This window comes from Adiantum capillus-veneris, chromosome 18 (genome assembly GCF_014529385.1).
Source record: "Adiantum capillus-veneris isolate H3 chromosome 18, ASM1452938v2, whole genome shotgun sequence".
NCBI lineage: Eukaryota > Viridiplantae > Streptophyta > Polypodiopsida > Polypodiales > Pteridaceae > Adiantum > Adiantum capillus-veneris.
The window spans coordinates 146,769,900-146,796,577 of record NC_140948.1 but is presented as its reverse complement, the minus strand read 5'-3'; the positions used below and the strand labels follow the sequence as shown (position 1 = coordinate 146,796,577).

At 44.0% G+C, this 26,678-nt stretch overlaps 1 protein-coding gene across 2 annotated transcripts in view; it reads right to left on the bottom strand.

The window, feature by feature from the left end:
- The window catches only part of LOC147436592 (CBS domain-containing protein CBSCBSPB3-like), a 47,567-nt gene that overhangs the window by 11,846 nt on the left and 9,043 nt on the right, over window positions 1–26,678 (bottom strand). For both annotated transcript variants that reach the window (XM_086489458.1, XM_086489457.1), the window contains 4 exons: window positions 9,061–9,170; window positions 8,810–8,943; window positions 8,617–8,702; window positions 8,434–8,523 (listed from right to left, as the gene is read on the bottom strand). In XM_086489458.1, coding sequence (XP_086345584.1) covers window positions 8,434–8,523; window positions 8,617–8,702; window positions 8,810–8,943; window positions 9,061–9,170 — 420 coding nt within the window. The remainder of the gene's footprint in view (window positions 1–8,433; window positions 8,524–8,616; window positions 8,703–8,809; window positions 8,944–9,060; window positions 9,171–26,678) is intronic.

The following is a 26,678-nucleotide window of genomic DNA, read 5'->3' as shown; positions in this document are numbered from 1 at the left end:
TGATTGATTTCGATCAAGCAGACAAGATTCGAGCGCATTGTTTGCATGTGTTTGATGAACGGTTTGTCACTCCATCTCTATGTTCATCTACATTGCATACACAGTCTTTAGAAAAGACAAGATTTTTTTCCTTCACTTTACATGGAATGGGTATGTTCATGGTTTTGTGTTGGAGATGGTTTTAGGAATTTTCAGCCATGGAGATTCTTGAAGACGAAAGAAGCAGGACTCTAGACGAAGTTGAAGCATCAAAGGAGCCACAGACGACTTTGAGTCGCTTTCGGCGCGGCCCAAAGAAGCAAGCGTTGCAGACCTTAATGAAGTTCAAGTACCGCTCGACCCACACATCAGAGTGGGCCGGCGAAGAGTCCCTTCCAGATTCCGGATGATGTTGGCGATCTCCCTCGACGCCATAAAGTTCGGTACCAGTACCTCACTTTGAAAAGGAGGGGATGTCACGTGACACATCCCAACCCTATGTGTCTGTGGACAAGCTATACCACAGCAGGGTTCAATCAGTCCAGTTAGTTTAGATTAGCAGTGATCTGGCACTTTTGTGAGTCTATTCGTAGACCGTGCATGCCCAGTCACTTAGCATAGATGCATATCCTCCGGTTGCACATAGCATGATCATCAGTATTCCCTTCAGGATCCATAAGATTCAGCCAGGGGAATTTTCCAATGCATTTAGCCTATTTTCCTATTTTTGGTTATTTTCACTTAGTATTTTTAAGTGACTTTCCAACAAAAGTAGGTAGGGCAATTTTGCTAAGTTAATATATAAGCAAACCCAAGTTCACACTTTCTGGGAGAAGAGGCAGCAGGAGCTTCCCGCTCAACAGGCAACTTCTCAGCAGTACCCCCCTCAGCATCAAGATCCATCGCCATCCATCTCCCATCTCTGGCGTTTCCCCCACAGCATTCAGCCTCGCCGTCAATTTGCATTGCCTGGTGACTTCCCACAGGCCATTCCGCCCAACGTTTTCATTGCCAAAACGCCCCACTTTCAGCCAGTGTTTTTCATGCAAAAACGCCAACAAGACCTCAGCCTTTGTTCAGCGTTTTCATCCCAAAAACGCCAGCCCTAGACCTGCAGCCGCGGCGTTTTGATCAGCAAATTTAGCCTTGAAGAAAACGCAGGTTTTCAGCCATGACACAGTAGCAGATTCCCCCCAAGTTGGTTGCAGATGTTCCCCCATTTTCAGCCATAAAAACGCAGCCAAAACAGTCATTTTCAGCCACCGAAACCGTCCACAAATTCAGCCAAAGAAGATCACAGATTCAGCCATCGAGTCGTCGTCGTCATCACCGTCATCGTCATCGGCATAGTCCCATTACATCAATCCATTGCATTCGCATTGTACACCTTTGTGCAATCCAAGTAGACCACTCTCGCCGACGAGAGTGGGGCCTTCAGAGGAGGGTTTTACAACCTCCGGGTGTCGTATCTCTTCTCTCTCCTTCTCTCAGTCTTATTCACTTGCACGCACAATATCCACTCACTTTGTTCGTGATCATCGCACTCTCCATAAAGACGGAAGGCTCTCTCCTTCCCTAAGAACTAAAAGGAACCTTGAGCAATAAAGATCACTAATCTTGAGAAAATACAACATTCATTCCGCTGCACCTAACAGAGCCACAGAAGACTTTGTGTCGCTTTCGACGCGGCCCAAAGAAGTAAGTGTTGCAGACCTTTATGAAGTTCAAGTACCGCATGACCCACACATCAGAGTGGGCCGACGAAAGTCCCTTCTAGGATTCCGGATGCTATTGGCGATCTCCCTCGACGCCATACAGTTCGGTACCAGTACCTCACTTTGAAAAGGAGGGGATGTCACGTGACACATCAAACCCTATGTGTCCGTGGACAAGCTACACCATGACAAGGGTTTAGTCCAATCAAGTCAGTCTAGATTTAGAAGTGATCTAGCACTTTTGTGAGTCTATTCGTAGACCGTGCATGCCCAGTCACTTAGCATAGATGCATATCCTCTGGTTGCACACAGCAAGATCATCAGTATTCCCTTCAGGATCCATCAGATTCAATTAGGGGAATTTTCCATTGCATTTAGCCTATTTTCCCTATTTTTGGTATTTTCACTTATTATTTTTAAGTGACTTTCCAACAAAAGTAGGTAGGGCAATTTTGCTAAGTTAATATATAAGCAAACCCAAGTAAGCACTAAATGGCAGAAGAGGAAGAAGGAGCTTCCCGCTCAACGGGCAACTTCTTAGCAGTACCTCCCTCAGCAGTAGACCCTCGCCATACCTCCCATCCCATTGGCGTTTTTCACAGCATCAGCCCAAGCATGACACAAGCATGTCTCTTCTTCTCCCAAGCATGACAGACAGGATTTGCATGATTGTGTGAAGCATGATGATGATTTGATTGACAATGCCTTGCATGATGATTTGAATGACAATGATAAGCATGATGATTTGGATGTCAATGATTTGCATAATGATTTGGATGACAATGACAAGCATGCATGATCAAGATGTGATTTCTCACGAGCATGATGAATTGCATGAAGATTATGTGATTGTTCACAAGAATGATGTGTTAGTGGATGCTTTTCTTAGTGAAACTAACCTCGTTGTAGATTCGATCAATCACGAAGATCCGATCTTGGCTTTCGAGTCGAGGTCTAAAGAACCCCTACAGGACGATTCGATCATTCAGGAAGAATCGATCTTGGCTTTCGAGTCGAGGTCCACAGATCCCCCACAAGAAGATTCTATAGATCCCGAAGAATCGATCTTGGCTTTCGAGCCTTGGTCCAAAGAACCCTCACAGGAAGTTTATGTGTTCGCATGATTGATACGCACGCATTGTTCGAGTGTTTCATTCGTGAAGGTTTCCTGTATTTTAGTCAACATCGTTATGTGATCCCTTTTCCTAGGTATGACATATTGTATGTTGAGCACGTTTCTATCATGGATGAGCACGAATGTATGCGGATTGTTCATGAAAAAGTTTGTATGTCAGGAAGTCACATTCCATGTCTCTTCCGTGGCATGACACAGTTTCCGAAAGATCGCATGATAGTGTGAGCACCACGCATGGGCATTTCTATTGTGATTTGCCACAGTTGATTGATTTCGATCACACAGAAAAGATTCGATCTCATTGTTTGCAAGTATTTGATGAACAGGTTATCACTCCGTCTTTATGTTTATCTACATTGCATACACAGTCGTTAGAGAAGACAAGATTTTTTTCCTTCACTTTACATGGAATGGGTATGTTCATGGTTTTGTGTTGGAGATGGTTTCAGGAATTTTCAACCATGGAGATTCTTGAAGACGAAAGAAGCAGGACTCTCGACGAAGTTGAAACAAGAAAGAAGATTCAAACGACTTTGTGTCGCTTTCGGCACGGCCCAAAGAAGCAAGCGTTGCAGAACTCTATGAAGTTCAAGTACCGCACGATCCACACATCAGAGTGGGCCGGCAAAGAGTCCCTTCTAGGATTCCGGATGCTGTTGGCGATCTCCCTCGACGCCATACAATTCGGTACCAGTACCTCACTTTGAAAAGGAGGGGATGTCACGTGACACATCCCAACCCTATGTGTCTGTGGACAAGCTACACCACAGCAGGGTTCCCGTTAGTCAAGTCAGTTTAGATTAGCAGTGATCTGGCACTTTTGTGAGTCTATTCGTAGACCGTGCATGCCCAGTCACTTAGCATAGATGTATATCCTCCGGTTGCACACAGCATGATCATCGGAATTCCCATCAGAATCCATTAGCATCAGTTAGGGGAATTATCCAGTGCATTTAGCCTAATTTCCTATTTATTGGTATTTTCACTTATTATTTTTAAGTGACATTCCAACAAAAGTAGGTAGGGCAATTTTGCTAAGTTAATATATAAGCAAACCCAAGTTAGCACTTCTGGCAGAAGAGGCAACAGGAGCTTCCCGCTCAACAAGTCCCTTCTCAGCAGTACCCTCCAGAGCCTAGCGTTTTGGATAAAGACCAACGCCGGTGTGTCCTCTTGCAGTACCGCGGCAACACGAGATCCACCGCATCTTCCCCCCTTGCATCATCGCCAAGACCACCATCAGTAGCGTTTTTGCTCATCAAACCTCAGCACCAACATCAGCGTTTCAGCCTATGCACTAATGCCAGCAGATCCTCTGTTTCAGCATAGAAGAAAACGCAGATTTCAGCCATTGCAGAAATGCAGACTTTAGCCCTTACAAACGCAGATTCTTAGCCAAGGAACAGTAGCAGATCAGCCCCCATTCAGTTGCAGATGATCCCCCAAGTTTAGCCTCGAAAAACGCAGCCAAAACAGTCATTTTCAGCCACCGAAACAGTCCCAGAATTCAGCGATTAGAAGATCTCAGATTTCATCCATCAAGTCGTCGTCGTCATCGGCATAGTCCCATTGCATCTGTCCATTGCATTCGCATTGTACACCTTTGTGCAATCAAAGAATAGACCACTCTCGCCGACGAGAGTGGGGCCTTCGGAGGAGGGTTTTACAACCTCTCAGGTGTCGTATCTCTTCTCTCTCCTTCTCTCAGTTTCATTCACTTGCACGCACAATATCCACTCACTTTGTTCGTGATCACAGCACTCTCCATAAGACGGAAGCTCTCTCTTTCCCTAAGGACTAAAAGGAACCTTGAGCAATAAAGATCACTAATCTTGAGAAAATACAACATTCATTCCGCTGCACCTAACAGAGGGTTTTACAACGTCTCTGGTGTCGTATCTCTCTTCTCTCTCTATCTCTCAGTCTCATACACTTGCACGCAGTGTCCATTCACTTTGTTTGTGATCATAGCACTTTCTCATTAAGAACGGAAGGCTCTACCTTCCATAAGAACAAAAGGAACCTTGAGCACAGTTCGGAGCACTCATCTTGAGCAAAGCACAAACAATCATTCCGTTGCACCTAACAACAAGTACGATCAAAGTTAGAAGCTATGATTGATGAGTTTATTGTACAGGATGATATCTTTTTACAGGCTAATGATGAAGACATAGTCAAAGCTGTGTATGCAAAGTTGGGTTTTGCAAATGCCGTGCATGAAGTAGAAGTCTTTGAGGATGAGTCTTTACAGCTTCAAGATACAGAAGGTGATTTTTGCCAAGCACATATACCTATAGTACAGGAGGAAAAGAGATCAGGGAATCAAAACAATGAAGTGGCTAAAGCTCAAGAGGAAATCGTACAGGTGAATGAGTGCAACCATATTCAAGTAGACATGCATGAAGATTCGGTTACAATTGATACGCTTGCTGCTGACTCAGAATCAGAGCAAAATTTTTCTGGTACATATTCTACCATAGAGGTGAATGATGATACTGGTACAGGTTTTGCCAAAGAGTTGATTAATGATACAGATATCATAGGTCAAAGAAGGGCTATAGTTGAGAGCAGCAAGACCATGCCAAATTTACCGAATTTGGATGAACCAGATTTTGAGGACTTGACTAAGCAAGAGTATGTGCTTGAAGATCTGCAAAATGTTGATTCAAAGGGGGTGCAGACTCCTTCATTGACAAGTTTTTGTGAAGCACAGCTACCAAATTGGAAAACTGATCTTGAACGTGATTATGATGATTCAGAGGGGGTGCAGACTCCTTTGACACGCTTCTATGATCTAGAGCTACCGATCTTGCAAACTGATCCTGAATTTGATGATGGTGATTTAGAGAGGGAGCAAATTTCTTCTCTATCGAGAATTTGTGACACAGGGCTCACACTATGGCAGAATAATCATGAACTTGATGATGCTGATTCAGAGGGGGTGCATAGTGAAGTGCAATCTCTTGTTGATGAATATGATTGGTTTCATTGTGCCGATGATATAGACAGGGCAGTAGATGAAATTTTCAATGTGCATGCTGAACTTTGTGCTACAGAAGTGCAAAGATATTTGGATGAGGGTGAAAGACTTAAAGAGCAGTCTGCAGCAGATGTGTTTAGTATGCATGTCATATGTGAAAATCTTAGTTTACTGCAGCAACCTAAGATGTGCAAGATGGTGGAACCTTCTCAAGCGGAGGACCTAGATCTTATGTGCTTACTGGATGAAGCTTTAGAAGGGTTCTCAAACACAGATGCTAAGGATACCGATCAATCTAGATTCAAGCATGAGCCACTTTGTTCAGATTCAGCAGATGATGAACTTATGCAGCTATTAGATGATGCTTTACTTGATTTTGAGCCTCTACAAGATAGAGAATTGTTTTCTAATGCATCTTTTGAGCCTAATGAAGAGATTTTTGCCAGAAACTTGATGTATTCAGATATGCATCATCGAGATTTCAATACTAGTGAGAGTGAAGATGCACTGCCAATGATTTTACCTGTGATTGATGGTCGACAATTGGATGAGCCAATTGCACAGGGGATATGGCAGTATCTGATGCGACCTGATGCTATATGGAATCCGATGTTACCTTATGATGTAGGGGATTTTGAGCAAACTTTTGACCCAAGAGGTGACAGATATATGCATGGTCCTGGGCAATTGACTTATATGCTATATGATCCAAGCGGTTTGCATGAAGATTTGTGGGCTAATTTATGTCTATGCTGTAATGATTGGAAATTCTTGTATTTTCCCTATGATCCTGGAGGATGGTGCAAATTTTTTATGGGACAAATGATTGAGTTCCCGTTTGATCCCGGGGCTACTAAAGTGTCAGTTGTAGATTTGAAGAGTACCAGCTATCTGATGTCGCAGGTTGCATGGAACAAGGTTTTGTTTTCTAGATTTATGCTAAGTCAGAAGAGTTTTTTTTTGTTATGCGGTCAATAAGCTTACATGGCTGGCTTCCAGTTGATTTATTTGAATAATTGATAAAGTATCTTCACATCTTTTGAGTTGGTTCTGCTACCAGAACTTGAGCTAAAGGACTTAACGTCCATTCCGTGTGCAGATAGAGTAAGGCATACTTGAGCTTGACAGGGTTCCTTAAAGAGAGCTTAATGGTCAAGCCGTGTGCATCATTAACTAGAGCACTTGAGTCTAGCGGGGTTCACTAAACAAGTTATCCATGATAGAATGCTTTGAAGATACGGTAGATACAGTTCAAAGATTTTTGATGGGCAGCTATCTAATGATTAAGCTTGACCATTGATGATAGGGTATAAGCCTTATTTCACTTTTTATATGTTTACCAGTTAAGTGAGTCTGATGATGGGCAAGAGCTTAAGGTACCCGTAGCAAATGCAGATTGAAGTGCTATTGGCACAGACCGGAGGCTGTGCAGGTTCAGAGGGGGTGAATGTCGTGCAGCTCCACTCCCATGCAAAGAAAGATGCCAGAAAAATGCACATCAAGTTTGTTTGGAGCTTACATGATTAATGAACAGTGACTAAGGTCTGGTAACACGTCAAGTTTAATGTTGAATGTATGTCAAATGCGGCTGAAAGGGCCAAAACATGCCTTAATGATGCTAAAAAGTGTTATGCTTGAAGTGAACACGGATGGGGTATTGTGCCCTAGAACTGCAGTGCTCGATGTGCTCTATCGGCTTGTCTTTCGGCTCGTCGATTGGAGCTACGGTGAAGAAGTTATGGCAGTTTAAAGTTCAAGTCAATTGCAGATTCGTGCCAGATTGGGCAACTGCAGCTGAGGGGACAAAAATGAAATGAATGCGTCGGGCTGAAGTGCTCACTTTGTGGAGCGCGTCGGTCTTTTCAGATCAGTAATCGGAGTTCCGGTTACCAAGATATTGGCCGGTAAATATTCACCGGGGACCGATTCCGTACCACTCCGGTCTGCTCGGTTAATGAGCTGCAACCGGGATGTTGGAATGCAAAAGAGTAAGTGCCCAAGGAGAATCTGTCCAAAATGTTATCTCTGCAGTGCATTGCTAAGCAGGGTATACTGCCACCAGCGGCACTACGTTAGTTTACCTGTATGCCAAACTTGGTGTACTTCTCATAAAGTACAAAAAGTGCTTGAAGAGCTTCGTGTTCGGAATATGATCTCTTGGAATGCATTGATTGCGGGATAAACCCAAACAGAGGCAAGGCCAAGAAATGGGCTATTTTAAGCAGATGCAAAAGCAATCACTTATACTTCATCTTTGTGCCCAACTCCTGTGTCGGCCATGAGAGAGAGAGAGAGAGAGAGAGAGAGAGAGAGAGAGAGAGAGAGAGTGTGTTGTTAAGCACAGCCACATGGCAGAGATTAAACAAAAGCGACCATGTCAAATGTTCCCAGTACCCGGGCTGAAAATTGCTTAGCATACACCCTCCCTTTCTGCGAAAGGCACTGCCAATAAAGAACCTCTATGGATTCATACACCCTTCACTAATAGCAAGACAGAACCCTTTGACAGCGGCTGACCAACCCACAAAAGCAAGCTGGCCAAATAAGCATGAAAGGAGAAAATAATAAAGGCAAGCCCTGCTTGGGGAGCAAAGCAATCTCCATTGGTAGAGAAAAAGCAGTACCTTCCATCTTGACGATCTTGCATGACTTATAGCAGCTACCAGATCATTGTCTGTCGCAAGAACTACACGATCCCCTTCATCATCCTCATACTGCATCACCACATCCAATCCAAACTCAATATAGGCATAAACAATCTCTCCACCTTTGGTTGCAGCAAGGGGCCCAGATCAGTGCTCTATTACCATTATGTGGGAAAATTTGCTGACATCTACATCATTGCCAACCCTTTGAGCTATAGCCGAAATAAGCTCCGTCAAGCTCTCTGTCCCTGGTGAAAAAGTCAACCACAAGGCATCAAACACACTCACGAAACTAACACCCATAGGCTGCTGCATACATGTAAAGCCCAACATTCCACAGGTCACAGAGACGTACCACTGTTGAAGCGATGTACTCGTCCTTTTGAGTCTTCGAGTTTGAAAGCAAAAGAGCTTCCCAAACCCAATGTGGGATATTTCAGGTGATCCGATGCCACATTTTCAGCTGAAGACTTCGTCAATGAGAGGTCACTGCTTGACAACCAGACACTAACATTTAACCCTAAAGAAGCGTACACCAATGGAAAGTACTTGAAAATATGGTCTACCTGATCACAAACCTTAATAGTGCAAAAACAAAAACCACACCTGTGAGTGTCATCTTCATCCTCCGCATGTTCTAAAGCAAAAGCAGAGTCCCAAAATTTTTGCAGCATTGTGTTCTTCAAATCACCACTTCCTCCTTCAGCATTTCCAACCTGGACAGATATTTATATCAAGACGATACGGTGTAAAGTTGCAGAAATAGCACATACTAAGCAAAGCAGCCTACAAGTGGTGAGTTGTCTATTTGCTTTTCCTCAGAAAGGTACTTAACTCACTATCAAGCATCAACGAGTACCACTCAAAGAAACATAAAACCAAAACAAGGGAGAGTAAACAGAACATAGACCTTCATAAGGTAGAAAGTGTCTGAACTTACAAACTATAAAAAGGGCCAAAACACTTGCACAAACACACATATATAAAGAGAATAGACTAAAACACTGTTGAGTATTACTCTTATCTGAACAAAATTAAAAATTTCATAAAAAGGAGTTAAACAAAGAAGACTGGAAAAACGAATTAAAGAAACTTAATTTAAAAAACCCCGTCTATTTTTTTCTGCAAGTGACTGTCACCAAGAATATGACATAGCAACAGCAAGTTGCCAACTTGCCATTATGTTATCGTGAAAACTCCAAGAACTAACATTAGTACCTAAGCATCAGAAAACGAAAGTGTAGATCAATATACCTGAAAAGCTGGCATGGTAGAAAAAAATACTAAATAAACAAGCTGAAAAGCTTGCTTGGTAGAAAAAAGTAAACAACTTTACACTCCTGGTATCCACTACAGATCACCTTCCTTATTTTGAGGCTCAATACTATGAAGCTGTCCTCATCAAATTACACAAGTTCCAACTTGTAAATCACCTTCACTAAGAGCAAAGGCAGACCAGCCGCACCAGGTCAGGCTGATCAGACAATCTACTAAAGGCTGTGTGTACATTGTCTTGTGTCTTGTCTTGTATCAGAACTATATTTCCAACCCTATGTATGGCTATGGCTAGAGAAAACCCATATTTCCGACCCTATGTATGGCTATGGCTGGCAGTGGAGATGTTATATATTTTCCATGAATCTGGTATTTTTCCTGGCCATAGGAATGTGTCACCAACCCCTGATGGGGATCTTTATCGTCACGGTATGTGATTGTGGTGTTACATTCACACTGGCTCTATGTGCCTCGTGGACAAAGTTCTACATCTCAAGACCTTTTAAGTATTTTTTAACTTGTTTGACATGAGAACTGGGTCGGGCAATTCAATCGAGGGATATATACTCCCAGCCCCCATTGTAATAAGCATCTAATCCATTACCGAGTTGGTTGGTTTGGTGAATCTCCCTCTCTCTCTTTCTCTCATGCATTCTCTCTCTATCTCTTCACTTCCGCATTGTCTACTTTTGACATGGTATCAGAGAAAGTTGGCTCGTGATCATGGGAGACGCACGCGAAGGAGAAGAGGAGTTCGAGCTTGGTAGCGGCTTTGGAATCAGCAAGCACGATCACATGGAGCAGAAGCATGGAGAGAACTTGAAGAAGGTTATATCCAACCAGATTGACACTTCAATTTTTCCCTGATCTCGAAAGTTCTTTCCTTGGGACCTCGATCTTGAGATGGTTCCCCCGTATTCGAACGTTAGCAACAAACTTACTAGAGACAACTATGCTCATTGGAAATTGATCATGCATGTGTGGTTTCTACGCGAAGGCTTGTGGGACATTGTCAACGACTCGGAAACGAGACCCATGCAGTCCGGTAACAATAGGTGGACTCCACTTCAGGTAATGCAAAGGCCATTTCTACCATTGTCCACACTCACAAAGGAGATATTTCCTATTGTACAGACTTTGAAAATTCCCAATGAGATGTGGTAAAAGCTCGGAGGTATGTTTGATCAAGACTCTATGATGCAACGGTTACCATTCTTGGACAGTTATTTTCCATCAAGGTGAAGCTCAGACTTCCATGCACCCATTTTTTTAATGAAGGCAAAGGTCATCCATGGCAATGCATCGACTAGTACTCAGTTAGTTGTCTTAGTACTTATGAGTTGCCTAAGGAGTACAAGGTGGCAGCAAAGACATTACACTTGCAAATCACAAAGGAAAAGTTATCAAGATCCCAGTTCTTCTCTTTTTGAGGAAGCCATTCTACTCTCCCAAGGCAAGGTTCGAGTTTTGAAAAGTGATGAATCGGCACATGCTACATTGGAAACTTAAAAGCAGTCCCAAAGTTGTTATTACAACTGTGAAAAGTGTGGTCGTTGTCTCAGGATTGTATATCCAAAGGCAAAGGTAAGAGCTCTTAAAAGAACAAAGACAAAAGTAAGCGTGATGACGACAACAGTGACAATGATTCTACCAAAGACTCAACCAAGTCTGTTGGTGTGGGACACACCACACTAGCCAAAGCTCTAGCCTTCTAGTCCAGAGGCGGGTGCTGCAACATGCTTCAACAAGAGAGAGGTATGTGAGGGGCAAGTGCGGGGCAAGTGGTGCTCCCAATACTTAATTTGGACTTATCTATCGGACTTCAAAGCACATTTCATCTGGCAAGGAACCCACATGATGTATACAAGACACTATGGATATGTTGCAGACAATTCATTATTGCTAGCTAATTATGGACAAGTTGTGTTCCAAAGTCCATTGTCTTAAAGAATCTTGGACGTGTGTATTCACAATTCACAATTAGAGATTGTTGGACATAGTCTGATCTACCATTCAATTATGTAAGGTGCAGCGGAAGTGAATGTTGAACTTTGCTCAAGATGAGTGCTCCAAACTGTGCTCAAGGGTTCCTTTTACTTACGAAAGGGAGAGCCTTCTATTCCTTTAGTGAGAGAGTGCAAATGATCATAAACAAAGTGGTAAACACTGCGAATGAAGGTGTTGAGACTAAGAGATAGAGAGAGAAGAATACGGAACCAGAATGTTGTCAAACCCTCTTCCAAGGGCCCCTCTCTCGATGGCGAGAGAGGTCTATGCTATTGATTGCACAATCCTCGTACAATGGTCTAAATGCAATGGTCTTGCCGACGATGAGAACGGCGACGAGACGAGCTGAAAACTGAAAAACGTTAGGGGCTGAAATCTGCAAATCTTGTATCTGCTGAATTCTAACTCTATGTCGGTAACAACGGCGATGACGACGACACGACAACGATGCGCTGAAAACGCAGATGTTGAAATCTGCGAATAGCGGGCTGAATATGCGAGGCTGATCTGCTGTTCCCAAAACGCTAGAGAATCTGCTAACGCCAAGCTGATCTGCAACTTGAAAAACACTGGGGCTTATCTGCAGTGGATGAAAACGCTGGGCTGTTCTTGATGGCTGGAAACGCTAGGTTGTCCTGTTGGGGTCTTGCTGAGAAGGTGCACTGTCAGACACTTGGTCCTTGTTGCCTCTTCTTCCAGAAAGTGCTAGCGCTAGCTTTTCTTATATATTGCCTTGATCAATTTGCCCTACCCAGTTTCCCAACAAAGTCACTTATTATTAGTAAGTGAAAAATGGCTAAAATAGGAAAAATGGGTTCTATGCACTGTAAAATGCTCCTGATGAGTACTGACTGTAATCTGATGATCATGCTGTGTGCAACCACAGGAAATGCAACTACTCTAAGTGCCTGGACATGGACGGTCTCGGAACAGACTCACAAAGGTGCCAGAACACTTCCTAAGCTAACTAAATTGAACCCTAGACATGAAGTAGCTTGTCCACGTACACATAGGGTTAGATGTACACATGACATCCCCTCCTTTTCAAAGTGAGGTACTGGTACCGAATTGTATGGCGTCGAGGGAGATCGCCAACAGCGTCTAGAATCCTGGAAAGGACTCTTCGCCAGCCCACACTAATGCCTGTGTCGTGCGATACTTAAACTTCATAAAAGTCTGCAACGCTTGCTTCTTTGGGCCGCGCCAAAAGCAACACAAAGTCATATGTAGCTCCTTCAATGCTTCAACTTCGTCTATAGTCATGCGTCTACCTTCTTCAAGAATCTCCGAGGATGAAAATTCTTGAAACCATTTCCAACACAAAAACATGAACATACCCATTCCATGTAAAGTGAATGGAAAAATTCTGGTCTTCTTTAAAGACAGTGCATGCAATGTAGATGAACAAAGAGACGGAGTGTCAAACCGTTCATAAAACACACGCAAAAAATGGAATCGAATCTTGACTTTTGATCTAAATCTATCAACTGTGGCAAATCACAATGGAAATGCCGATGTTTGATGCTCAATCCTTCTTGTGCTCTTTCGAAAATTGTGTCATGCCAAGAAAGAGACACGCAATGTGAATTCCTTGAATGCAAACATTTCATCTTTTCATGAGTAATCCGCATACATCCGTGCTGACTAATCATGCGCACACATAATACTTCCTGTGGGGGTTCTTGGGACTCGACTCGAGAGCCAAGATCGGTTCTTCGTGATTGATCGAATCTGCAATGAGGTTAGCTTCACTAGACAAAGTATCAACTAAACCATCATCCTTGTAAACAATCACATCTTTATCATGCAAATCATCAATGATCATGCTTATATTATCATGCTCGTGAATAATCACATCTTGATCATACAAATCATGTGTGTCATGCTTTGGAGGAAACAAGATTGAGAGAGTCTCCTTCTCTTGATTCTTTTCAATATTCACATGCGCATTAGAAATGAGAGATGAAGAATGAACAACTTCCTCTCCACGAATGACAATGGGAGAGTCACTTTTGGCATTGAAAGTGAAAGTATTAGCTGTCCAATCAATGAGAGGGTTATGCTCACGAAACCATCGAATGCCTAAAAGCATATCACATCCTGAGAGAGGAGATACTACAAATTTTCTGCGGAAGACGCTTGTTGAACAGTGAACACCACATCAAGGCACTCTCGTGTAATGAGAGAGTCCAAAGTGGGCTCTTTCGACAAGAGAGTCACTAATCACATCATGCATACTAACTGGATCAAACAATATAACAAAACGCTGACCCTTCACCTCACCATAACACTTAATGAGAGACTCATCAATGGGAGGATCATGAGAAACTTGGGTTACACTCATGTTCTCATTTATGGCATTAACAGAGGATGTGGGTTCTGTGGGTTCTTTAGATTCGATAGATTCAATCTTAGGACATGTTTTCTTTATATGACCCTTGACGTGACAGTGATAGCGTCGACCCTCCTTAGAATAAATGCTTTGTTCTTCTAACGTGATGTATCCTCCTAAAATACCTTGTGTTGCTTTTTCATATGGAGTGAGCTTAGGTTTAGCAATTGTGTTAGCTTTACCCTAAGATTCATTTTGAGAGTTCTTCTGAGAGACTAGATGAAGATTGGTTAGAAGAGTTACCATTCTTACCGTTCTTAGAGTTTTGCGAAGTCTGAGAGGTACTTTGCAAAGTCTTGTTCTCCTTAGGCTTTCCCTTATTGTGCTTCATGTGCGAGAGCAATCGCTACCGCCTTGTTGAGATCTACGGGGTCGAAGACTTCGACATCAAACCTGATATAGTCGTCCAACCCAAAAATGAAAGCCTCTTTGCGCTTCGCGTCCGATTTGCGTAATTGGGTGCCAAGCTGCAAAACACGGTTAGTAAAGACATGATTGGAGTACCATTTTGCTTGAGATTGCATCAATCTTCCTTTAACCTCGCTAGGTACTGACCGCGCCTTGAGCTTGTCTTGGAAGTCGGAAGGGGCACGCCAACCTCAGCTTCCTCTAGGTGCGTGGCCAATTGCTCCTCTTGCCACGCTTGATACCAATTAATGGCATCACCGTCAAGATACATGGCTGCTGTCAAAACATTGCTATTCCTTGTCTTCTTAGTTGTCGCAAAATAAGCATTAAATTGATGCAACCAAGAATGAAAAACATTAGCATCCATCTTACCGTCATACTTATTGAATGTCAACTTCTCTGTGACGCGGTTGTTGGAGTCCGAATCTCGACTTGTGCCACTTGATGAACCATCAACATCTTTGACCGGCTCCGGCTTTGAGGTAAGTACCTGTAGGACCAACTCTTGCATGCGTTGGTCTCTCTGTGTCTCACGCTCTAACTCCAAGGCCGCTCGTCTATCTTTGGACGCCAAGCGCGCTTGCTCACGCTCCAAGGCTACCCTCCTGTCTTCGGCCGCAAAGCACGCTTGCTCGCGCTCACGCTCCAAGGCTAACCGTCGTTCTTCACGCTCGCGATCCAATTCTGCCTTTCTTTCTTTGCGCTCGCGATCCATTTCTGCCTTTCTTTCTTCGGCCGCCAAGCGCGCTTGCTCGGGCTCACGCTCTAAGGCTACCGTTCTTTCTTTGGCCGCCAAGCGCGCTTGCTCGAGCTCAAGCTCTAAGGCTACCGTTCTTTCTTCGGCCGCCAAGCGCGCTTGCACACGCTCACGCTCCAAGGCTGTCGTTCTCTCTTCGCACTCGCGCTCCAAGGCGGTGCGTTGTGCTTCTTGTCGTATCATCATGTCCATCATCGTTTTGACCGAAGCCTCCATAGGATTTGGTGCAATCCTTGGCGTAGATGAGGAAGGGGGAGGGTCAAAAAAACCTTCTAGTGGGGAAAATTCTTCTTCGCCACTTCCATGCTCATCACCTCCACGCGAAGTATCCATTCCGCTTCGGGTGATGACCATACACTGAAGTCGTGAGTTCTTGAGTTCACGAGGAACTTGGGTTCTTGTGGTTCTTTGGTTCTTGGGTTCTTGAGTTCTTGAGGTTCTTGAGGTTCTTCTTTAGCTTGCAATCTGTGTTAGAGAATGTTCTTCTCTTACCCGAGCTCTTCTCTTTCCCGCGGGCGCACCCCTTGGCGGCCTTTCGCTCACACCAAGGTTGCTTTTTCCCACCTCACGTCGATTGGTCGGCCACTAAGTGCACGGTCCGCTCTCAATGAGTGAAAAGAGAAACAAGGGGAGGCTGGACAAGCCATTCTTTCTTGGGTTTCCTGTCAATCTTCAAAAAGACGATTAGGAATCGACACGCCCAAGTGGCGTGGACTTGGGTTACGTGCGCCGCAACAAGCAAAAAAAAATCTTCTGGTTCTTTCCTTGAATGTTGAACTTTGCTCAAGATGAGTGCTCCGAAATGTGCTCAAGGGTTCCTTTTACTTACGGAAGGAAGAGCCTTCCGTTCCTTTAGTAAGAGGGTGCAAATGATCATAAACCAAGTGGTAAACACTGTGAATGAAGGTGCTGAGACTGAGAGATAGAGAGAGAAGAATACGACACCAGAATGTTGTCAAACCCTCCTCCAAGGGCCCCTCTCTCTATGGCGAGAGAGGTCTATGCTATTGATTGCACAATCCTCATACAATGGTCTAAATGCAATGGTCTTGCCGACAATGTCGACGAAGATGAGGACGACGATGAAACGGGCTAATAACTGAAAATGCTAGGGGCTGAAATCTGCAAATCTTGTATCTGCTGAATTCTGACTCTATGTCGGTAACCACGGCGATGACGACGACACAACGACGACGCGCTGAAAACGCAAATGCTGACAAATTAGCTATGAGGCGACTGTTGCTCAAGATGGCGCGGTTGCAAATCCAAGGTGTATGCAATAGTTCGCCATTGATGGGGTGTCCATAGTAGCTTCTTCATCGACATGGTCTTTGTTAGGTGTAGCGGAAGTGTTGATGGTGCGTTGCGGAACCCCATTGGGAACTGCAACTGTGACGAGGCTTTTGGCTAAAATCTCATGCTGATCTGCTGATGTAAAAACGCCACGCTGAAATCTGATGATGATGTAAAAACGTTCGGTTGATGATGGATCTGCAAAACGCTAGGGTGTTGGAGGTGTTGACAATGATGAGGCAAAAAAGCTATGGTTGAGTCTACTGCTACTGATGGCGATGGGCTGAAAACACTGGAATGTTGATGGTTCATGAAAATGCTAGAGGGTTCTGCATGTTGCCCTGAGGATACTAACTGGTGATGACGGAGTGACCCAAGGGGTCACCTTTATAGTGCAAAAGATAGGGGTCGAGCACTAGCCTAATAGAAGTCCCCATGACTTATAATGAAATGTCAGATGTTACTTATTAAATAAATATACTTATTAATAAGAGTTGCTTCATATGTTGCTAAACTACATAGGCTTATTCTAATACTAGAGTCCTATAATGTAAACACTCCCTAGTGTCTACATCCAACAGACACTGGCAGTGTTCCTATGCAGTCAGAGGGTATGCAACTAACGTGCTTGGACATGCTCATCCTGCGAACACACTCAGGAAGGTGTCATAACACTTCCTAGGCTTTCCTAAATCCTAGAAGTAGAAGTTACACAACTTGCCCACATGCACCTAGGGTTAGATGTGCACGTGACATCTCCCCCTTTTCAAGGTGAGGCATTGGTATCGAGCTGCATGGCTTCTTTGTAGTCCATCAACAACTCTGGGTAATCTGTGAAGAAATCTTCTTCGACCCAAACTGCTTTGTGAGTTCCTTGATCCTTGAGCTTCAAAAAAAGTAATGTCGTGCTTGCTTCTCTGAGACGTGTTGAAAACGATGCAGTAAAATCTGCTCCGGCTCCATGACGTTTGCTTCACCTACGATCTCGAGTTCGTCCTCTTCAAGAATCTACCATAAATTAGGCAACTGCAATATCATAGATACGTCCTATATATACTTTCATAAGGTCAGAATGGTCTAAAATTACGAATTATAAAAGGGGATAAGACACTCACAAAACTATAAAAACAAGGACACAAGAAAACAAGAAAATAAAAACTAAATCACTTTATTTTCTACTAAACAAAACTAGATAAAATAAAAAAGGCATAAGCAAAATAAGTTGAAGCAGGTTGACTAAAACTTGAAACACGTACTCAACTTGAAACTAGCAAGAATAAAACATCTCAAAGACTTAATCCTAGAAATCAGACTCCACACAACTTCTAAACGAACAAAGTAGACAAAGCGAGAAAGTGATTCACTAGGATTGTAGATGACATTGATATCATATCGTGGCTGGATTATATATAAAACCGTCAGTGACTCTTTTCGAGCAAACAATTGGTATCCCTATGAGCACCAATTGTGTTGTTTTTCTTGCTAATTTCTATCTTTTTACGTATGAGTTTGATTTTCTGGAGTGTCTCGTCCTTGCTAACACTTGCCCAATATTTTTGCACAACTTATGCAATGTAGCATACTTTGTACATGATCTTTTGGTTCTTGACATTCCTTTTTTTCAAAATTCCATATACTTGGATTCAAGCTATGTAGGTGGAGAAATTTATCCTACGGAATTTTGTGAACTTAATTGTACCACAAAGAGTGACTGTCGTCATAGTAACAGGGAATGGCCGTTTTCAGGTCCCCGTTCCCCGTTCCCATTCCAAGTTCCCATTCCGAATCCCCATTCCGTGTTTCAAACGTGAGTACCTGTCACAGGGAATGGCATTTTGTTCCGTGTTCCCACTTCCCCGTTCCCATTCCGGTTTCCCGTTCCTGGTAACTATGATTGTCGTGCCTTTTTAGCTTATTTCAAGCTCCCTTAGGATTGGAAGTATATATCTATGATAAACGCCTTGAACCAGAATATGCCAATCTAAGTATCATTCGTAAGCTCCACATTTCTTCGAACATTTCTCTTTTTGCTAAATACGGTGTCATTTGCTCTCAACTATTTAAATTTTCTCGTCTTTGTCACAAAGTGATGATGTGGCGTGCCCAACTGGAAAGAACTAGGTAAGGGGACAAGAGAAACTCAACCTTGAAGAAGGTCCAAAGGGGCCTAAGAGGTTAGGGAATTAAAGTCTTAACCCCTACCATCTTATGGAGCACCGGCCGAGGGGCCTAAAACCTAAATATCAAAAGCTTGAACTCTGGGGCAGTTTTTCGTAAATTGCGTTGACAGTGTTGACGTGGCGACTATACGGATTTTTGTGTTTTGTGTTGGCTGGTTCCTGGAAGTTTTGCGTGAGCTTTTGGTGGGAGAAGCTTTTTGGTGCAAGATCTTTTAGAACTCCAACTTTTGGGGCTCTGCTCTTGGGCATCCCTTGTAATGTTTTTAAGGACCCTTGGGACCTTACTTCAAAGAGCATCTAAATGCAGAGTCTCGAGAAGAGAACCCTCTAGAGCTGTACTTGGCAAATCGTAATAATAAAGAACTACCGAAAGGGGCGGCAGTCTTTGGGGCCACTGTGTCTTGGCACGAACCAACGTCGTGCAGTGTCGACTCGTCTTCTCTCTCTTTGGGGCCAGTGTGTCTTGGCACGAACCAACGTCGTGCCGTGTCGACTCGTCTTCTCTCTCTCTCTCTCTCTCTCTCTCTCTCTCTCTCTCTCTCTCTCTCTCTCTCTCTCTCTCTCTCTCTCTCTCTCTCTCTCTCTCTCTCTCTCTCTCTCTCTCTCTCTCTCTCTCTCTCACATATAACAGGTCTTGAGTTCAACTCCTCGTCGGCTAGATATTAAAGGTCTCTTGGGATAGTTTCCTGCGACGTTAATCTTCTCTTCTCTTCTCTTCCCTTCTCTTCTCTTCTCTTTCCTTCTCCTCCCTTCTCCTCTCCTCTCTTCTCCCTTCTCCTTCTCTTCTCTTCTCTTCTCTTCTCTTCTCTTCTCCTCTCCTCTCCTCTCCTCTCTCTCTCTCTCTCTCTCTCTCTCTCTCTCTCTCTCTCTCTCTCTCTCTCTCTCTCTCTCTCTCTCTCTCTCTCTCTCTCTCTCTCTCTCTCTCTCTCTCTCTCTCTCTCTCTCCAAGTCCAATGTTTTTAAAGTTTCTGTTCGTGTGTTGCTATTGATTTCTCGCTTGGAGTGTCCAAGCTTGTGACAGTGGTATTAGAGCTCGGGACGATTCTTCTTCTACGGAGGATCCGATTCTTTTTGCAACACACATTGGGTTCTCGCGTAGAATCTGACAGAGACAACACCCCTTTGACCTTTGGTTTGCGGGGAGATGAAGAAAGCTTAGTCCTAGAGTGGGAACGGAACAAAAGAAACCAACGAAGATTTGGGCAAATTTTCGATGGAGAATCTCGAGAGAATGGAGTACAAACGTCAACTGCAGGTTGACACGTGTGTGAAAAGATTGATCAAGTACTCCAAAGACCCAAAATATGTGAATCACCTAAAGGCCCTGATTGATGAGATTCACTCAAGATAGCAAGAGGTCGTCGATTCTCCTCTCAAGACTGCAGCAAGGTAGCACAAAGAAAAGCCGAATGCATAAAAGCAGAAACAGAACTCGCACAAAGAGTTTCACAAAGCTCTTGAAAAGAAGACAAACCGATTGATGAAAAGCTTAGAGTACTCTCAAAAGAAAAAGAAATCAACGGATTTCCCCGGTTATTTGGGCCGGAAGTCGATTTTCGAGGTGCTAAGCAGATCCAAGAAGGGTATTCGTTTTGAGGATGACTCAAATTTTTCTTCGTCTTCAGAGTGTTCCGACAGTTCCTCGTCCTCTAGTTCCAAAGAGGATGAGAAGAGGCGAAAGAAGCGGAGAAAGCTAGAAAAGCAAAAAAAAAACTGATTTTTGAAAAGTTGAGAAGGCACAGGGAAACAGTTCAAACAGTGAACAAAAGAAGAAGACCAAGGGAGACAGTTCAAACAGTGAACAAAAGAACAAGAAGACCAAGGAGTTTAAGGATGGGGGTCAAGCAGTCAAGTTTGACACGTTTCAAGCGACACCCATCGAGCCCTTGAATTCATACAGCACTTTGATGTTGCCTTCTCGGGAGACGTTTCTTAAAACACTCCAAGGTGCGAATGGTAACATCTTACTTGACAGGAAAAGCGCATACATAGTGGTCTACTCTGTTGTTGCGCAAAGAAGCACCTAAGAAGTGGACAAAATTCAAGAGAATTTTCACTTCCCCTTGGATAACAAACTTTAGATGAGTACTGCCTGAGGTTTTGGGATAGCTATTTGCCAGTGTCCTCATTTTGGAGGGTCACTTTAAACGCCCAAATTGAGCAATTTTGCGGTTCCAACGAAGTAAGGGAATCACCTGATAATTCATCAGAGAATTCAAACGATTGAGATTGAGGTGCCAGTGGGCAGGGAAGGCTAGCAGGGCAACCTACAGGTCCCAAGGCACAAGAAAAGAACAGAAAGGTAAGCTAGGTCATGTCAGAAATTGTTGACGTGTCAAGCCACTGAAGATCCGACCGGGTTAGGGCTCCCCAAGCCTAACCCTAGCTGACTTATAGATCCCGACCGAGGGGCCTAAACCCTAGCAAAAGAAGAAGAAGTTGTTCCTACCAACTGACAGTTCCTCACCGAGTGGCCGATGCAATTTAAAAGCTCTTCCAACTTATGGGAACTCGTCTGATGGAAGCCAAGCTAATAAAAATAAAGCAAGACCCTCACACAAAAATGACTTGCATATCAACTGATGGTGTGGCAGGCTATAAGGTGCAGCGGAAGTGAATGTTGAACTTTGCTCAAGACGAGTGCTCCGAATTGTGCTCAAGGTTCCTTTTACTTACGGAAGGGAGAGCCTTCCATTCCTTTAGTGAGAGAGTGCAATGGACACAAACAAAGTGGATGAACACTGTGAATGAAGGTGCTGAGACTAAGAGATACAGAGAGAAGAGAATACGACACCAGAATGTTGTCAAACCCTCCTCCGAAGGCCCCACTCTCTATGGCGAGAGCGGTCTACTATTGATTGCTCAAATCTCTACAATGCTTGGACTTGCCGACAATGTCGACGACGATGAGGACAATGGCGAGCCGGGCTGAAATCTGAAAACGCAAATGGCTTAAGTCTGCAAATCTTTATCTACTGAATTCTAACTCTATGTTGGTGACGATGTCGATGACGACGATACGACGACGACGCACTGAAAACGTAGATGCTGAAATCTGTGTTTTCCGGGCTGAATCTGCAAACTTCATTGGATCTGACCGTGCGGCGAGGATCAACTGCAGGAAGGTGAGATCTACGAGGTTTGGGACTTCTTCTACGGGTCCTAACTACTGAAAACTGAAAACGCTGGTTCTAGGGCTGAATCTGTCGCAATGGAATTGCAAAACACTGAATGTCCTGCTGCTCCAAAAACGCTAGGGCTGAATTCTGTTGTCGCTGTGGATTCTGCTAACGCTAGGGCTGATCTACTATCTACGGGGGAAACTGCTAACGCTAGGGCTGATCTGAGGTCGTCTGTCGCGCTGCTGCAATGCAAAAACGTTGGCTGATCTGGGAGCAAAACGCTAGGTCAATGCTGATGCAGAAAACGTTAGGCCTGCTGTTTGTGGGGTCTTGCTGAGAAGGTGCCTGTTGAGCGAGTGCTCCTGCTGCCTCTTCTGTTTGAAAGTGCTAGCACTAGGTTTTCTTATATACAACTTAGCAAAATTGCCCTACCTACTTTCCAACAAAAGTCACTTAAAAATAATGAGTGAAAATGTCAAAAATAGGGAAAATACGTCTATGCACTGTAAAAATGCTCCTGATGGGTTCTGATGGAAATCTGATGATCATGTTGTGTGCAACCAGAGGATATGCATCTAATCTAAGTGTCTGGACAGGCACGGTCTGCGAACAGACTCACAAAAGTGCCAGATCACTTCCTATTCTAAACTGACTTGACTGAACTGAACCCTGGTCATTGTCCACGGACACATAGGGTTGGATGTGTCACGTGACATACCCTCCTTTTCAAAGTGAGGTATTGGTACCGAACTGTATGGCGTCGAGGGAGATCGCCAATAGCATCCGGAATCCTGGAAAGGACTCTTCACCGGCCCACTCTGATGAGTGGGTCATGCGATACTTGAACTTCATAAAGGTCTGCAACGCTTGCTTCTTTGGGCCGCACTGAAAGCGACACAAAATCATCTGTAGCTCCTTCAATGCTTCAACTTTGTCTATGGACATAGGTCCAGCTTCTTCAAGAATCTCCAAGGCTGAAAATTCATGAAACCACCTCCAACACAAAAACATGAACATACCTATTCCATGTAAGGTGACTGGAAAAAATCTCGTCTTCCTAAAAGACTTTGCATGCAACGTAGATGAACAAATAGACGGAGTGCCAAACCATTCACCACACACACACAAACAATGAGATCGAATCTTGTCTTGCTGATCTAAATCAATCAACTGTGGCAATTCACAACGGAAATGCCCATGCTTGGTGCTTATACTTTCTTGTGCTCTTTCTACAATTGTGTCGTGCCAAGGAAGAGACATGCAATGTGACTTCCCTGAATGCATACTTTTCAGCTTTTCATGAATAATCCACATACATACGTGCTCATTCATGAGTGAAACGTGCTCAACGTACAATATGGCATGCCTAGAAAAAGGGATCACATAAAGACGTTGACTAGAATACAGTAAACGATCATGAATGAAGCACTGGAACAATGCGTACTGAATCATTCGAACACATAGTACTTCTTGTTGTAAGGGTTCTTTGAACCTAGGCTCGAAAGCCAAGATCGGTTCGTCGTGTTTGATCAAATCTGCCTGGGGGGTGCTGTGGACCTCGACTCGAAAGCCAAGATCGATTCTTCGTGATTGATCAACTCTGCAACGAGATTAGCTTCGCTAGAAAAAAAATCAACTAAACCATCATCCTTGTGAACAATCACGTCTTGATCATACAAATCATCATGCTCGTGAGAAATCACATCGTGATCATCATGCAAATCATCATGCTTGTCATTGTCATTCAAATCATCATGCTTATCATTATCAATCGAGTCATCACGCTTATCATCATGCAAATCCTGTGTGTCATGCTTTGGAGAAGAAGAGACTGAGAGAGTCTCTTTCTCCTGAATTCTTTCAATCTTCGCCTGCACATTAGAAATGAGAGATGGAGAATGAACAACTTGTTCTCCACGAATGACAATGGGAGAGTCACTTTTGGCATTGAAAGTGAACGTATTTTCCACCCAATCAACGAGAGGGTTATGCTCACGAAACCATCGAATGCCCAAAATCATATCACATCCTAAGAGAGGAGAGACGAAAAATTTTCTACGGAAAGCAGCTTGTTGAACAGTAAACAACACATCAAGGCACTCCTTCGTGATGAGAGAGTCCATACCTAGAGCGAAGCCAGAAACCTCAAGAGGAGATTTCTGACTAACCTTTAGGCAGGCTCTCTCAACAAGAGAGGGACTAATCACATCATGCATACTGCCTGGGTCAAACAATATGACAAAACGCTGCCCCGTCATATGACCATAACATTTAATGAGAGACTCGTCAATGGGAGGGTCGTGAGAAACTTGCGGCACACTCGTGTTGTCATTTATTGCATTGACAGAGGAAGTGGATTCTGTGGATTCTTTAGATTCATTAGAGTCAAGCTTAGGACATGTTCTTTTTATGTGACCCTTAATGTGACAATGAAAACAACGACCTTCCTTAGAATAAGTGCTTTGCTCTTCCGACGTGATGTATCCTCCTAAAATTCGTTTAGCAATTGTGTTAGCCTTACCCTTAGGTTCATTTGGAGAGTTCTTTTCTGAGAGACTATTGAAAGATTGGTTAGAAGAGTTACTCTTCTTACCGTTCTGAGGGTTCTGAGAAGTCTGAGAGGTACTTGTGGAAGCCTTGTTTTCCTTGGCCTTTCCCTTGTTGTGCTTCATCTCCTGTGCGAAAGCAATCGCTACCGCCTTGTTGAGATCGATTGGATCGAGCACCTCGACATTATACTTGATATACTCGTCCAATCCATAAAGGAATGCCTCCTCCGCATCCGATTTGCGTAATTGAGTGCCGAGCTGCAAAACACGATTAGAGAAAGATGTAATTGGCATACCATTTTGCTTGAGACCACGCCAATCGTCTTTCAACCGTGCTAGGTATTGAGGGGGCATAAACCGCGCCTTGAGCTTGTCTTGGAAATCGGCCCAATTGAAGGAAAGGGACGTGAATTCGTCGGCTTCCTCTAGGTGCACGGCTAACTGTGCCTCTTGCCATGCGTGGTACCAATTGATGGCATCGCCGGCAAGGTACATAGCTTTCATCAAAACCTTGCTATTTCCTGTCTTCTTAGTTGTCGCAAAATAAGCATTAAATTGATGCAACCAAGAATGAATAACCGTAGCATCCATCTTACCATCATATTTACTAAACTGGATCTTCTCTGTGACTGGGTTGTTGGAGTCCGAATCTCGGCTTGCGCCACTTGATCAACTACCAACATCTTTGGCTGGCTCGGACTTCGAGGGGAGAACCTGTCGAACCAATTCTTGCGTGCGTAGTTCTCTCTGTGGCTCACGATCAGCCTCCAAGGCCGCTCGTCTTTCTTAGGCCGCCAAGCGCGCATCATCGCGCTCACACTCCAAAGCTGCCTTTCTTTCTGCTTTTCTTTCTTTTCGTTCCTTGTCCGCCAACCGCGCTTGTTCACGCTCGCGAACCATCCGTTCCTCGGAGGCTACCTGTCGTTCTTTGCGCTCACGCTCCAAGGTAATGCATTGCGCTTCTTGTTAGCCATCGCAATGCGATTCGCTTCTTGTTGTTGTTCCATCATGTCCGTCATCATCTTGACCAACGCCTCCATAGGATTTGGTGCAATCCCTGGCGTAGATGGCGAAGGGGGAGTGTCAAGATGGTGAGGAAATTCTTCACTACTTTCATGCTCATCACCTCCATGCGAAGTATCCATTCCGCTTCGGGTGATGACCATACACTGTGATCTTTGGTTCTTAAGTTCACGAGAAACTTGGGTTCTTGTGGGTCTTGGGTTCTTGAGGGTTCTTGAGTTCTTGAGGTTCTTGCAGGTCTTGAGGTTCTTGAGGTTCTTGGGGTTCTTGAGATTCTTCTTTAGCTTGCAATCTGTGTTAGAGAAGGATCTTCTCTTCACCCGAGTTCTGCTCTTTTCCGCGGGCGCACCCCTTGGCGGCCTTGCACTCACACCAAGGTTGCTTTTTCCCACCTCACGTCGATTGGCCGGCCGCTAAGTGCACGGTCCGCTCTCAATGAGTGAAAAGAGGCACAAGGGGAGGCTGAACAAGCCCTTCTTTCTTGGGTTTCCTGTCACTCTTCAAAAACACAATTAGGAATCGACACGCCCAAGAGGTCTTGGGTTACGTGCGACCGCAACAAGCAAAAAAAAATCATGTGGTTCTTTCCTTGAGTGATACATAACACTGTCAAAGCTCTGATACCAATGTAAGGTGCAACGGAAGTAAATGTTCTTTGCTCAAGATGAGTGCTCCGAACTGTGCTCAAGGTTCCTTTTACTTACGGAAGGGAGAGCCTTCCGTTCCTTTAGAGTGAGAGTGCAATGGACACAAACAAAGTGGATGAACATTGTGAATGAAGGTGCTGAGACTAAGAGATAGACAGAGGAGAGAATACGACACCAAATGTTGTCAAACCCTCCTCCGAAGGCCCCACTCTCTATGGCGAGAGCCGTCTACTACTAATTGCACAAATCTCTACAATGCTTGGACTTGCCGACGATGTCGACGACGATGAGGACAACGGCGAGATGGGCTGAAATCTGAAAACGCTAATGGCTGAAATCTACAAATCTTTATCTGCTGAATTCTGACTCTATGTTGGTGACGATGTCGATGACGACGATACAACGATGACGCGTTGAAAACGCAGATGCTGAAATCTGCGCTTTCCGGGCTGAATCTGCAAACTTCACTGGATCTGACCGTGCGGCGAGGATCTCCTGCAGGAAGGTGAGATCTGCGAGGTTTGGGACTTCTTCTACGGGTTCTAACTGCTGAAAACTGAAAACGCTGGTT